This window comes from Schistocerca cancellata, chromosome 2 (assembly GCF_023864275.1).
Source record: "Schistocerca cancellata isolate TAMUIC-IGC-003103 chromosome 2, iqSchCanc2.1, whole genome shotgun sequence".
In the NCBI taxonomy this organism is placed as follows: Eukaryota; Metazoa; Arthropoda; class Insecta; order Orthoptera; family Acrididae; genus Schistocerca; species Schistocerca cancellata.
In genome coordinates, this window is record NC_064627.1 from 1,117,308,463 (window position 1) to 1,117,324,480 (window position 16,018).

Genomic DNA, 16,018 nt, shown 5'->3' on the forward strand with positions numbered 1-16,018 from the left:
TGCAACATTAACCAAACATAGAAACTATTCATTTATGTGAATGTTGGTAACTTCCTGTGGCCATTGGAAGAAAAGTGGTTTTAAAAATACTACACGGTATGTAATGATGTTCAAGTCTTTGTTTTTAGTTTGTAATTCACTGAAATATTATTACAGAAACATCAAATCCACCAGTGACAGTGGTGGCGGCGGCAACAGCAGCAGCACCACCACCACCAACAGCGGTATCTGATAGCATAACTGTGACCCCAGTGCTGCCACAGCAGTCTCAAACACTTAGCAACAAACCATTTTTGGAAATGATTTTCAACACCCTGCAGTGTTCAGAAAATGATTATTCTGCTCTGTTTGCACTTTGTTTGCTGTATGCATTGGGCCACAATCAAGGTGAGAAACTTTTGCTGTATTACTTAATCTCACTTACAGTTTAAATAGTGTATATTCAGTACAGTATGTGGAGCTTTCTTAAGTATTGCACTGTGTTTGATTACTTGTTTGAAATAACATACTATATAATCAGTTTCACAGTATTTGTGAAGTACATTGTCTGTGGATGCATCATAGAGTGCTGTAAAGATAAATTTTATGATTAATACATCATAAAAATAGAAACTGCATGAATGCCTGTGCAGGTTTTCGACAGACTCTAGGACAGGTTGCCATCTAGCAGCTGTCATGTATAAGGTGGAAGTGTGGCAAGAAAAGCGACACAAGTCGAAACATGGTATTTTTGGTTTATGTCACTGGATAATATGTGGGTAATCCCGCAAACTACGTGAAAAATATGATGGAATTTACTGTCGACAATACTTATTTGAAATTTAAAGAAAGGTTGTTGTTGTTGTTCTGGAGTTCAGTCCAAAGACTGGTTTGATGCAGCTCTCCATGTTGCTCTATCCTGCACATTCATATCCGAGTAACTACTGTAACCTACGTCCTTCTGAATCTGCTTACTGTATTTATTTCTTGGCCTCCGTAATGGTAGTATCATTATGACTCGAGGACATTTGTTCATGTTTTATATACCAAAGTATACCTGTTTTTACTAAATATGATGTGCTCCCTCTATTATTTACTGAACTTTTTACAATATGATGATTTTACATCTGGCATTTTGTGGGGAGCCAATATTTTTCTTAATTTTTGGCCAGTTTTGAGCTCAATGTCCTGCAGTATATGTTAATGACATAAACCTAGTCATTTGAAAATGGCATAAAAGGCCGAAACCTGGGTCATAATTAAATAGACAACGATGCAGCCATTCAAAAATTATTGTGTGACTGTTGCCCAGCAACATTGAAAACTGTTTAGATTTTGACTTATCTTAAATCCAAGACAAAGCTCTCTTTGCTTTTGTAGCAACTTTCTAACACAGGTGTTGTAACATGATGGGCCTTTGCCGTCCCTCACAGTCTTGCTTAGCACATACTCATCTAAGGAGTATTGTACAGTATTTCTGAATTCTGTTCTTTTTGTTCCATATCTTTGTCATCAGAGCTGACTACTTAGATACTTACTTTACAATTATTACAATTGTTACGCTTATTAAAGAAAAATATTTTCCCACCATTTTTAACATTATTTGTGACAGCTGTATTCAGTTATACTGTGAAAGCCTTGTGATAACTAATGTCCACATGCAAAGCTTGTGTGTAGTATTAACTGGGAGGTCTAAGCCATTACCTTCAGAGATTGATTCTCTATGTGCTTGAAGTATTTCAGATAAGATATTCAGAACAATTTCTCACAAATTCATATTTCTTGCACTACTTTTAATTGCAACTCTCCCATTCTATAGCTGTCAAATTGGAGTTATCTCTACTTCCTCCTCCCCCCTCCCCCTCTCGCCTCCCAAATACAATGGAATGTTTGGGAAACTTACTCCCAGTACTCTCCTAGCTTTCTCTGAAGTGTTCTATCACTACGCTTCTGAAGCAGGGGGTCTGTAAAAGCATTTGATTGCCTTGGTTGACCTACCTTTGACAGTTACCTTTAGACAGATTATTTCACATTCAGATTCTTTTATAACCTCACCAGATACGGAGGTTTTTGTGTGATAAAAGCACCACTACCATTGGCATTTAGTCTGTATGTTTCATATATACTCTAATCAGAATTTATAATTGCATTGTTATCCACTTCTGGTTTCAGCCAGCTTTCTGTTGCTAATGCTATGTGGGGGTTATTACCTTTAATAAGTGATGCTAATTCAGGAACCTCAACAAGGGCGCTCTTGCAATTTACTAATGGCATATTAACATTTTATTTTTTCGCTCTGCAGGGACAAAAGTTCTGCTCTGAGAGTAAAGTAGCTGCCGTCTCTCCATTTTCGGTAGGCAACTCATTACTGTCCCAAAGTAGAAGTTCCTCAGAGGGACCGTATAGTTCTCCACTCAATAGCGGAGGTTTAGAAATGCACATCTGAGATCAATGCAGAACAGTCTAAAGTCTCTGGTCTTAGATGTTCCACTCAGGTCCAAAACAGTTGACCATTGTCGTTTCTGGGTATGATGCTGTAAGTAGAGAGCCATGTTTCCACCCTGTGGGTGAGGCTAGCTGTCTTCACCAATTCAGCCAACCACCTAAAGGAACTGAGTGTGGCCTCAGAATGGCAAGCATAATTCATGCTGACATGAGCTCTTGTTTGCAGCCACTTGTACCCAGTGCATTTAGTAACTGTCGGCAGTGACATTGGGGTTGCTGAAGTGTGTGTTAACTGTGGCCAGCGCAACTTCTAGCTGTTTCTGGACAGAGGCCAGTTCACTTAATTTCTGCACACAAGCAGCACAGTTCCTGTTCATTTCTAAATGCTGAACAAGAAAACAAAACCAAACACTATTTCATTGAATATAGCTGCATAGTACACAGGCAGACAGTGAAAATGTATATCTGTTGAGTGTCTAGGAAAGTGCAACATTGTTTTTTAGTTACATGCATGACTGAAAGCACATCACTGTTGATGATCCACAGCTGTATGAAATACTTTGAAATTAATTTGTAGACTGTGAATTCCTTGACATCAGCTGTATTAGGTTTCATCTACTATCCAATAGTGACCTGTGAAAATTTGTGCCAGGTTGGGACTCGAACCCAGATTTTCCGCTTAAATGGTCACCTCAATCTCTTTTTTACTGTCCATGCAAGCTCCCTGTTGTGGAAATCCAAGTAAATTTGTGAGCATTAAGTGACAAAATTAGTGCATGTAAGAATGTAGATAGTGTGACATAGGGAATTTGGGTCGATCTGGGGAGTCTGCACAGATAGCCAGAGTGGTTAAGGTGACCACTCACAATAAGTAGGAAATCTAGGTTCGAATCCTGGTTCGGTCCAGGAAATTTGGGTTCGAGTCCTGGGCCAGTTCAAGTTGGCACAGATTTCCATACATGTCTTGGATAGTAGACACATATCTAATACAGCTGATGTCAAGGATTTCACAGTCAGCAAATTAATTTCAAATTAAATCAGTTTCGAGATATTATTAGATAAATCCATAATATTTCTATTAGTATTACTTTCTCTCACATTTTCACTTTCTATCGTTGCTTTCAGTACCAGCATAACGTGGAAAGTTCACTGTTGTTTTATAGATTAGTGATGTTGAACAACCTGTGGACAAAGAAATTTCCTTATCCATGTGTAGCTTTGTTTCTTTCATTGATTACAGCTTCACTCCCTTGTACAGAACTATTTTACAGTTTTTACTATTCCCTCATTCTGCTAGTCACACATTGTGTCCTGTAAACATTATGGAGGAGGGCCTTCAGCAATGTGGAGAGATTCATGTAATACATTAATAGGCAGAAACAGTCACTGCAGGACACACCTGTAAAGATGCTAACAACAGATAATGATGAACACTAATCTACTCATGCTTATAATTATGTAAATTGCTTCTAGATTATTTTATAAATTTGTATGTATGTCAGGAGAGAAACAGCTTCTCTGAACAAAGCCATTGCTGCTCCTCTTTATGAATCAACAGCCGTTCGTATCACTGACTATGATTGGTGACAGCTGATGATTATAGCAGCTATGTTTGTTTTCAGTCATTTTCATTCCACAGGTAAGTAGACAGCTATGAAATCATTCTGAACATAGATTGTATGATTTCAAAAACAGACATATTTCTAAATTGCACCTGTGAGGTTGTTTACATCCAGTTTTCTCCCCATGTTGCTGTAATTTGATTCTTCTTAATCATGAATGTAAAGGGACAGAAAAGAAAATTAATGTATAAATGTCTATATTAAAAATTGAAGGAAATAAGCACTTATAACCCTTTTGAGAGCTGGCACCATGTACTATGCTTGGAGGACATTTATTCTCATTTCAGTTCATTTGTCTTGTACATTATGATTTGTGCAAAATGTGAAGTTTTCAATATCGTTTGAAGCTGTACCTTCACACCTCCCTTCCCCTTCATGCAGTAACTTGTAGCTATGAAAACCTGTGGGACTAATAAGGATATCTGACTGTACCTACTGACAACGTTCCTTTCTCAAGTGTGTAAAAAATGACATTATATGCTATATAATGTTCGTGAGACAACTACTCTTGGTTTATATGGACCATAACAGCAGGTGGTTCGTTGAATACATTGAAATTTATCGTGGTTCCTTACAAGGTTGGAAATAGGTACTTTCAGAATATGTAACATTCTTTTATGTTAAGAGTTTTTGGAAATAATTTTATGTTTTGTTAATTGTATTAAAGTTATTATTGAAGATCGACAAATATTCAGAGATCAGAGCGTACTTGCAACGCTTCTTCCTTTTCTGTTGTGTGTGCAACACAGTATTTTGAAACATTACGCCATCTGGAAAAAGTATCACTTTCAGGGCGTATAAACATTACTTCTTCTTAGAAAGGAATGCTTGCAACAAAAATTACTATTAGCAATGCATTATTTCTTTGCTGCTTGTAGAGGAGTTGGTTTTGCCAGGGGAGGCATGATTTGTCATTGCAGCTTTGCTTTGAGCAACGCTACAATCAAGAACAATATGAAATGTATTTTATATATTATTAAAAACGTGGAACAAATTTCAAAATGTAATTCTATGTCTGAGAGACCACAATCTCGGAGACAAGTACACTGGAATAAGAAAGGAAACAGCTACTATACTAAGGCAGGAGAAACGGAAGTATTACAAGGAACTAATAAAAGAGGCAGAAGAGGGTTGTATTCATCACAGGACAAGACAGATGTACCAAAAAGTAAAGAAAGTAACACAAAAATATAAAAAGAGAGACACATTTATTAAAGACTCACAAAGAAAAATCCTCACAAGTGATGCTGAAGTAGAACAGCATTGGGTAGACTACTTCACTAATTTACTAAACTGCAAAGACCCCACTGAACTTCTCTTATGTGACATGCCTGACACAGTAGACATCAGAGTAGAGCCACCCAGTGAAGAAAAATGGAAATGAGTGTTTGACATCATTGGCCGGGAGGCCCCTTGCGGGGCAGGTCCAGCCACCTTGGTGCAGGTCTCATTACATTCAACGCCACATTGGGCGACCTGTGCACTGATGATGAAGACAGCACAACACCCAGTCCCTGAGCAGAGAAAATCCCCGATCCAGCCGGAAATTGAACCTGGGCCCGTAGGATGGCAATCCGTCAAACTGACCACTCGGCTATTGGGGCGGGCACCCAGTGAAGAAGAAATACAGGGAATAATTAAAAATTAAAAAAAAAAAGAAAGCTTCAGGTGAAGATAAAATTGTGGGTGAAGTAATAAAGAATGGAGGGCCAGAATTGGTAAAAAGAATTGTGAAGTTGATAAGGAAAGTGTGGGAATATGAGAAAATACGTGACGACTGGAAAATGGCCATAATCTGCCACATTTAAAAAAATAATTACCCTCTGGATTGTGATAATTATAGAGTAAGAGAGTGATACCACTAGCTGAAGAAATTATAGGTGACTATCAATGTGGTTGTAGGAAGACAGGTCAACTAGTGATCACCTCTTTACACTCTGACAGTAACTGAGAAAGCATGGGAACATAACGCTGACATCCACGTGGTATTTGTTGACTTCAAAAAAGCTTATGACAGCATACACAGGAGCACTATAACCAGGTTTCTCAAAGAGTTTCAATTTCCTGGAAGGTTAATATGCCTAGTACAGATGTGCTTGGAGGAAACCTATTGCAAAGTAAAGACCTACTCATTAGTGTCAAAGAAGTTTGAAGTCAGAACAGGCCTATGCTTTAGCTCCAATACTTTTCTATCTGGTTTTAGAAAAGATAGATAGAGAGCTCCAAAAAGTAAAACCAGTTGGAGTTAATATGGGTAGAAATAAAATACATCGTTTTGCTTATGCAGATGATATTATCCTAATAAGTGGAAACAAAGAACAACAACAACTCATGACAAGTTCCTAAAGAAACATTGCAAGGAAAGCAGGATTAGAAATTAATGAGAAGAAAACAGAGTACATGGTTGTGAGCAAGGCACCCAATGATGACAGCCCACGGACAGCTGATAATCTCACTTTTAAAAGAGTAGACACCTTTAAATATTTGGGAACAATATCAGTGAACAGAATAAAATGGAAATTGAAATTAAAGCGAGGATAGCAGCAGCGAATAAAGCTTATTTTGACCTACGAGATGTGTTATCAAGTAGAGCTGTTTCCAGAAGCTTCAAACTTAGGCCAAATCAGAGTGTAGCTCTGCCAGTAGCTCTATATGGGTCAGAAAGCTTCACATTTAGAAAAGCAGATAAAAAAAAATAGTTTTTGAAAGGAAAATATGAAGGAAAATTTTTGGACGCAAGAGAGTCCCAGAAAAACAGGAGTGGAGGATGCTTAAAAACCAGGAACTGAAGGAGCTATATCAACAGGCCGATATTAGTCAAGGGATGTAGAGGAGGAGACTGATGTAGGCCGGACATCTAATTATGATGGAGGAGGAATGACTACCTAAAGTAGCATTCTCTGGAGCCATGGGGTGAGAAGGAAGCGATGAAGGCCACAAACCAGATGGGTGGATGACATCGACGAGGGTGCAGTGGCAATGGGCCTGAGTAAAAGAGAATGGACTACAAAAGCCAGGAACAGAGAGCACTGGAAGAGGAATGTAGAGAACACGTATAGTCTCCAAGGCCCAAGCGACAGTTGAAGAAGAAGAAGAATAAGAAGAAGAAGAAGAAGAATTCTATGTCTGTGCATTGACAATGGATGGACATAGGTTGAAAATTTTGTGTAGTCTTTGTAGAAATACTGTGCAGAGCTTCAGAGACACTCTTTCTTACCATAAAGAAATGACAACAGCAATAAACATTTTGTGCACCATAATTTGGAAAACATGAAACAACTGTGGGTTTTTTACAATTAACATCCAATAATTAATACAATACAGGCTGGTTTGAAGATGCAATCCACCTTTTCTTTCACTGCATCTGTAATTACGAAGGTTTGCCTGATCTCTCTTTGTCATGAACATCTATTCTCCCATTCTTAAATATTATGCATCACTTTCAGACACTGGCTGCATTCATCACATATTTGCCTTAAATGGTAACAAATTTGTGGTGAATGTCACAGGATTTAACATTTTCCACTTGCAGAAACAAATAACACCTCACAGTCAGCAGGATTCACAGTCAGCACAGCTATGCTCATAGCTATCTCTGCACTTACCATGTGACAAGGTTCGATGAGCAATTGCATGTGGCATCTGTCTGCATCTCAGAACACCAGAAACAAGTGAGCAGCTGCCACAAGACGTGTGCCGACTGTATGCGCAAACTTTCTTTACCGTCTGGATGATCCTTGTATCACCCAGATAATTCGTGCATGAAGGCACTGTAGCAGTCAGCGGTTAAAGATAATGCTGAAAAATTGCAGGCACAGAAGCACTATTGGCTGGCAAACATAAAAACTTGAATAACACCTCGTAGGTGTTGATCACAAAAAGTTTCTGAGTCTGCTCATTGAATGGAATCTGCAAATATGCATCCTGTAAATCTGTTTTAGAGAAGATGCAACCAGGTCCTAGCTTATACATCAGTTCATCAAGCCTTGTTAACAGAGAGGAGTCAGTTACCGCAGATTCATGGTTGACTTGAAATCGGCATTCAATCTTAATTTGCCAAACAGTTTCCTGATGACTGCAAGAGGAGATGTCTATTTGCTAGCTGCTACTGGAGTGATTATGCCCTTGTCCTACCAATTTAAAAATTTTTGTGCCACTTGAGATCTAATTACATGAAGGACGGGCGGTGCCCAATAAAACTGAGGTTGTGCATTTTCCTTCATTGTAATGTGAGCCTTGGAATTGATTGCTTTGCCTAGGCCATCCTAGAAAAGTTAACTGAATTCTGCACAAAGTTTTGAAACACTGTCCTGAGGCACAGAAAAATTCACAGAGAATACATTGTCCTGAATGTGCAACTCAAGAAGATTGAATGAATTAATACCAAAAATATTTTGACTGTCCTTTGAAAACAGCACGTTGAATAAAACTGTCTTTGTGACATTACAAAAAGTGGTGAACAGGGCACAAATACCAGGAACTGTGGTATGTGAGCTTTCCTAACAGTTCGTATGTGCACCTGTTCAAAATTGTCAGTGGTGCTCCAGTATCTAACTGCATGTGCAAGTTGCAGTTTGCAATCTGTAATGTGACAAAGTTTGTTCGCTTGTCGCTGCATAGGGGAAAAGTTCTAGGACTTCTTCAACACAGAATAGCACTAGATGGCTTTGTAAAGTACGAGGAGTTAATTCCCTGTAGGAAAGAAGAGCTTTATGAAATTGTTGTTGTGCATAAACTGCATGTAAAAAGTTGTGGTTGTAGCTTCATCAAACTTAATAGCTTAATCACCATTACCTTTGAGCTTTTCAGCCAGCTGATCATTAATGACTTTTGACTTTTGTCATAACCAGTATCAGGACTGATAATGTTGAGAGACAAAGGCACTCCTGCTAGTTGCTTGGAAACTGATTCACCTATTATAATAGATACCATGTCGAGAGCTGCTGATAAAATGAGGTTTCACACTATGGTGTGGAATTTCTTGCTCTTTCCTACACTGTAGGCAACTTTGTAAGATGAAAGAAGAGCCTTTTGTAGAAATTGTAACTTGTTTAGTGAAACTTTTTTTATTTGTTCTGATGTTTCTTTTAACTTGTAGGAAAAGTATATTTGTAATTTCTTTACCGAACTACTGTGATTTGACTCAAAATATCAATTCATTTTATTAGGAAGTGCACTTTCAGCATCTAGGACTTTGAAACAAATGACATTCTGTGGTTGTTTTTACTTCAACAGCTAAGAATGATATGCTCCTCCAAACTGCTAGTTGCTGAACAAAAACGAATGAGGCACATAGTATGATTCGACTGATTCTTACCATGCTGCCATAATTAACGACACTTACTTACTGGCCCACTAGGTATCATTACTAGTGTACACGCTGTTCCTCTTATGCAGAAAGTGAGTAAGCCAAATTATTATTTTTATTGTGTGGAATGAAACCACAGGCAGCTGTATGTAAGATATTTTATTTGGATCCACAACTGGTTTATAGCTTAAGGCCACATCTTCAGGTGGATATCTGAGTAGAAAAAGGAAATATGCCTTAAAAACCAGAATGTTGCCCCCAGCCGTGCCTAATGGCAATAACAAATACATACAAACATAAATTACATCATATGAGACCCAAATAATAGTAATCTGCCTAGTGAGTGTATTGTCAAATTGTAAATAGGCTGAGTGGTGCCACCAACACCATTGAAAATTGAACTGCAACCCACAACATAATCAGAATGAATGTAAAAGCCAGAGTGCACTCTAAAAAAACTGCATCCTCTGTGCTTGATGATCTTACCAACATTCAGAAGACCTCACACAGCAAAGGAGCTCCAGCAACGACCTGATAGTACTGAGCCTGTAGGGACAGATGGCTAACTATCGTAGTGTGGTGCGTGCCCACCAGGCAGGAACATGCCAGTCCACTTCAGTATAGGACAAGAATGACGCATAGCCTCACCCGCCCACTCATGTGCCAAAGGGAAAGTTAGGTAACTTCTGTACAACATAACTTCTTTATAACAGTAAACGGCAGCAATCCATCATTATACAGCTACCAGTGGACATAGCCCCACACAATATTGATGTACACCTAGGCGCAACTGAATAAACATGTGAACCATTGTGTTAATAATATGAAATAATTTACTGGTATCAACCTATCCCCCCCTCCTCCCAGGAAAGCCACTCTCACTTGAGGCTAACAAGTTAAAAAAATGAGAGTGGCGTTGGATTCAAGTCAGTGCATGGGAAGTGCAAAACAAATTACAAATACAGAGGCTTATCAACAATTATTTTCCCACATGCCGTTCACAAGTCGAACAGACAGGGGTGGATCACTTTGTGGTACCAGAAGTACCCTTCATCATGCATTGACAGAGAAGCTTTTGGAGTATTAATCTAGATCAGATACGGGTGGGAGGATAAGTCGACGCAGTAAAAACAATGTAAATGAAGCCCCTGTAGAGCTTTAAAAATTACTGTTGGCACTTTTGTAAAAAAAATATTGTAATGTATTTGAGACAGAAAAAATAAAGAATAACAGCCCAATTAAAAGTCAAAGGCCACAAAGGGATTGGCAGTAACCAAAAACTGTACAGAAAAAAGGTGAGTGTGAGTCGTTGCTAAAAAAAATACTACTGCTGACACATATACAGTCACAGGAATGTGTGGGTCTATCGAGCACTGTTAAGGCAATTAAAATTACTTAAGAAATGGCAATGTATCGTTCTAAGTATTCATTGAGTGTATGTTGGGGGAGGTGCGACCTGCAATGCATTATCTCAACTTCTTCCAGGATGTTAAGGTTGTGGCCTGTGCTCTCCCTGTACAGTACCTTAAAGATGTTAAATATGTTAGTGAGGGAGTGGCAGTAATCCCATAGGTGGTTACTCATGGCAGACCTGGGATTAGCCAGGTCTGTATGTTCCCTAAACCTAATATTAAAGTGCCTAATAGCCTGCTCCATGTATTGCTTCAGGCAATCGTCACATCTGATACAAGATGTCCCTGTAGCACTGTACTTTTTGACACGATGCACGCTGTTTAAGTGTCTGTGCGTCTCACTGACTTTGCGAGGGACAGAAAAGGTGGGTTTTATGTATTTTGCTCTTAACTATTTCCCTAACGTTTCAGCAATTTTACCAAAATGTGATGCTCAGTGATAACTTGCGCTCTCTGCCAAATGGTCATCCACTGTCACTAGCATTATGGTATCTCCCATTGTCTCCTGAATGGCTTTATACCAAACTTTTTTCTTTAAAATGATGTTTACAAGATCCCCAATATATCAATTTATGTAAATGAAACCACTGCAATATACTGCTGTGAGTCTGTGACCCCTGTGGGAGCTGTGATGCACAGTTTGAAACCCCTGCTCTAGAAGAATATGCCATAGGGCAGTAATGAGGGAATCTATGCAAAATATGATAGCAATTCCTTCTGCAGATCAACACAGTGAGAAAAATTTGTGTGAACGAAGCTTGTATAACTGAGCTTTTTGATTAACTTAGTCAGATGTTGTGCTAACTTAGTTTACTATCCATCAGGATGCCTAGGAGCTTCACACCTGAAGCCTCATCCAGTGTGTGCCCATTGATCTTTAATTTAGATTTGTTTAAGTCATTTTGATTTGTTTGGGATTCCACATGGGTCTTTGTAGCATTAAGGGGCTCCGGAATGCCCTATACTTGCAATGTTAAAATAACGCTTATAAATTACATCTTTCCTCACAAAGTATTTGAGGTAGGAAGTTGAACTTTTTACAGATTATTTATTGGAATATGGGCTACAACTTAACACAGGGATTTTACAAAATTTTAGTTCAGTTATTAAAGATGATTTTTTTCAATTGTAATGAAAATTCACAACATTTTTTGCAATTTTTTATTTATATATTCAAAAATATACAGTTTTTTGGAAAAAGGCTGTGTTAAATTATGCAGAAGGTACTGTGTAACATTTACTGAAAGTTTGAAACAAATATGTTTGGAAGATCCTTAGAAAACATGTAATTAGTATGAGAAAATAAAAGTGTTGGGAATCGAGTGACAAAGATTGGATTAACTTTTTAGTGCATTCCAGGTCCATAGGATGGATTATCTTCATCCTCTGCAAACTCCTCCTCCAGCTTCCTCTTGTTCCTCCTCCTGTTTACTCTTGCTTGTATTTATAGACTCTTTACAGCCCTGTCTGCAGCCCGAAGGCGTTCCTTGTCTAAAGCAAGCATCGCTCGTACCATGTTAGAACCTATCTTCATTCCCATATTTCTAAATACCTTGCACCTTACAATGTTGCCATCATTGAAAGTCGCAACAGCAACTTTCCTTTTACTCATTATTATACTTCAACAAAACAGAGACTCAAGAAACAGAATTAGTTACGAATATTTTCGAGATAACGACAGAGTAAATAAACATGAAACAATCGACAATCACACCAGCGATATATATTGAACCATCACAGGTTAGCCACAACACATACTTTATCTCACATCACTAAAAGGTACCTGATGAACACGGACGTTAATAATAACACCATTTGACAGCAGTTTAACAGCGCCACAGTGGGTCACGCCCATGTAGAACACATTTCAAAAAAAATTTAAAAATAGTTGTAGTCTTAGGAATTGAATAAATTATATATCTATTAAAAGGTAATAGTCTGCAGATTCAGAAAACGCAAAAAAGTAAAAATTGAACTTTTCATGATTTTGAGCCCTTAAGGGTTAAGCTGTTTGTCGTGATCTAGTTGTAACCCTGTACCATTATTCTCTTGGCAGTGTCTGGTATGGATGTGTTGCGTTATTAGCAAACATCGTTGTAACTGAAGAATACACCATTTGTCCTAGGTAAATCATTTATGAATCATTGAATATTGCAGGACATCATTTTTATTGATTCCCTACTTGACTTTAGTCTCACTCCTGTTTCATCATGTGTTAATATCATCCTCTACTTTATTTTATTTGGTACATCTCCATCCATGCAAGTGGAATACCTTTGACACCACACGAGGGGAGTATAGTACATTAAAGCTAATCTCTTGGTGGACTAATTGTTAATTATTCATGTGTTATTGACATATTTCAATAAGATTTAGTAGTTACTAGCCCATCAGGGGATTATCTTCTGTATACAGACTCACATTATGTACATAAATTGACAATGCGGTTTCCTCTGTGGTTACAGTGAACTACTTCACCATGTGTCATGGTATGACTCCACTTTATTCTACTATGTTCTATTTTTGACATAATATGCATAACTTCTCTTTTAACTTTCAAACTTATTTGTCTTGTAGATCTGAAGATGACCAGTGGTGGCCGAAGCTGGTCATTTCATACTGAATTTGTATGTGATTTTAATGGAAAATAAATTATTTTGAAAATAAGCATTTGAACAATCACTGACATTTCAAGGATGACTGAAATATCATTTGCTCCAAAATATCATTTGTCTTACTGAGTTTATTCATTTGATGTATTTAATATTTGCAGTTGCACAATTTATTAATGATTGCTTACACCTGATGAATAAATGACACTGTGTACTTCCAGTGTTTTTTCCAAGGAACACTTTGTAGAAGAGGAAAATGTGTACAATAGTTTACTTAAAATAAATGGCCTCTTATATTCAAATCAGTGAGCTGTGAGGGAGACATTTGGGGAAAATGAAATTGATATTCATTCACCACTTGATAGTTGATACGCATTTTCATGATACAGTAATTATTTTTTCACATTTGGGGAAAATGAAATTGATATTCATTCACCACTTGATAGTTGATATGCATTTTCATGATACAGTAATTATTTTTTCACAAGGACTGTAGGTTTAATCTTCCTGTCTTGTATGTCAGGTCTTTCAGACTAAATAGTATTTATGAAAAGTTAGTTGTAAGTCCAGGTTTTTGGTTTTATATATCCACTACTGAGCTTAGTCAGGCAGTTTTAATTCTTTACAAACTTTCAGTGATGAAGACACACTTAAGCAGCTACAGTGTTGAAAGATTTATCTTGAACTATCAGCAGTATGGATGTAATCAGAGAAGTTGGCTTGTACACAGATGAAATTCCTACAGCAGACTTACGGTTGTGTTTTTGGCCTTAAGGGATACTGGGGATTCTGTTATGTCATTTTTCCGCCATATGCAGTAAGTGCACTGATGGCAAAGCATATGCTTGTGTTCTTTGCCATGGATGATATTTATTAAGCATCTCACAACTATAGTTCAATTCTTTTATCTTGGCGGTTCGCGCATGCCCGCCCAGTCGTGGGAGATTGCTGCGTTGCCAGTTGTACGTGCCAAGAGAAGCAGTGGCATAGTATAGTTCGCAAACTTACGTTTAGGGGGGACTGCGCAGTTTATGAAGTATAGCCACCATGGCCGCATTAACCCTTTCGCTGCTACAGAGACGTGCTCCCCGCATTCCGCGATGTGCGCAATTTTGTCATCATTGCACTGCTCGCCTGTGCAGACACATGGTGTTTCGACTGCTTTGACACACTTCATCATTCGATTTCACAAAAACTATTTGGCCCAAAAATTTGATTTTTACACATCTTCTTGACTGATACCTTCTCCCCATAAATGACTTAATTTTGTTTCGATGTTCAACACAGTTATTGTGCAGCATTAGATGTAGTAAACCATTGCCCGAAATTTTGAAGAGTTTGCAGAGGTAAAAGTCCATAGCGCGTATACTTTCCGTATGGTTGATTTTAGTTGCCACTGTAAATTTCAAAAAATTACATTCAAACGAATAAAATTCATGAAGTAAGACACTTCGATATTGTTTTTAAGGAAAGAAAATTTTAAGCACCGATCAAGGTTCGAACTCGGAACCTTTCGCTTAGCAGCCATACAGTTTAACCATTACGCTAACGCAGCTCGTCATTCAATTCATCTCCTTTAGGACTGTAAAATATTACGCAAAATACTGACAAACACTGTTGGTATGATTATGAATTACTCATGTTTCATCGAAGTACAATAGGAAATAAACAAATACCGCTGTTCTTAATTGCGAAAAAGCGGTTAGTGAGAATGATACAAACACCTTTCCTTGCTATCGTCTGAATTAGGAGGCTTATTGCTTGTTTGGTTTAATTAATTAATAGAATATGAAGCAATTGGTATAAAGAATGCTTTTTCCAAACTTTATATAAAAGAAAGTCTGCTATCAAGACATTGCTTTTGTTCAATTACTTTATTTATGACTGAACATTTCTAAAACTGAAGACACTCGTCCGTGCTCTGCACTGCAGGTGAGTTCTGGTAACGTCGTTCTCTGTTCATTGGCTGACTGTGTATTGTGACGTCAGATGCACAGAACGAACCTAAACTCGGCCGCCGTCATAAATGATGCGCACTTTAGTAACAACACTAAAAATTTAAAATAATTGAGTAACTTTTGCTGTGCTATACGGTATATTTTAGTTCAGATCACCCAAGTTGGATGACTTGGGGCTGAAATGTATTATAAAACAGTTTTACAAGACTTTGATTGTGTTTCCCTAAGGCAGTATACCCGGTATGAATGACATTTGGGTGCTACATGCAGTCATGTCCAAGAACTTTTTTTTCTGGCAACATCCTCAGTTGTTTTCCTTCATGCCTTATCACATGGGACTGTCTGAACTGTTGTTATTGTCCATTCTATTTCCCAAGTATAACATTGCCAAGCTCTTTCCTGTTTTGATACATATTTGTGATCAGACATTGTTGGTATCAGCAACATTTTAAAAAATCATTTTCAGTTTCATGTGTGTTCTCAAGAAGTGTGATATACCATTTGCCTCATATGGCCATTTAAAAATATAAGGTAAAACATAAATTTCATGGGTCATAAATTAGTGTGTCTCAGTGTGAAGAGAAATTTTGGTAAAGGCATTCATGCAGGGATCGATGTACTTAACAATACAGTAAGCAATGCTTTATGGTAACCTAGTGTTGTAGTGTTTTCTCAGTTTGAA

The 16,018-nt window shown here is 37.8% G+C and overlaps 1 protein-coding gene across 6 annotated transcripts in view; it reads left to right on the forward strand.

Annotated features, from left to right (window-relative positions):
- The window catches only part of LOC126163154 (protein CLEC16A homolog), a 212,618-nt gene that overhangs the window by 73,720 nt on the left and 122,880 nt on the right, over positions 1 to 16,018 (forward strand). For all 6 annotated transcript variants that reach the window (XR_007535169.1, XR_007535168.1, XM_049920088.1 and 3 more), the window contains exon 10: positions 157 to 387. Coding sequence is in view for 4 of the 6 variants with exons in the window: in XM_049920088.1 (XP_049776045.1) it covers positions 157 to 387 (231 nt within the window). In the remaining 2 variants the exon portion in view is untranslated. The remainder of the gene's footprint in view (positions 1 to 156; positions 388 to 16,018) is intronic.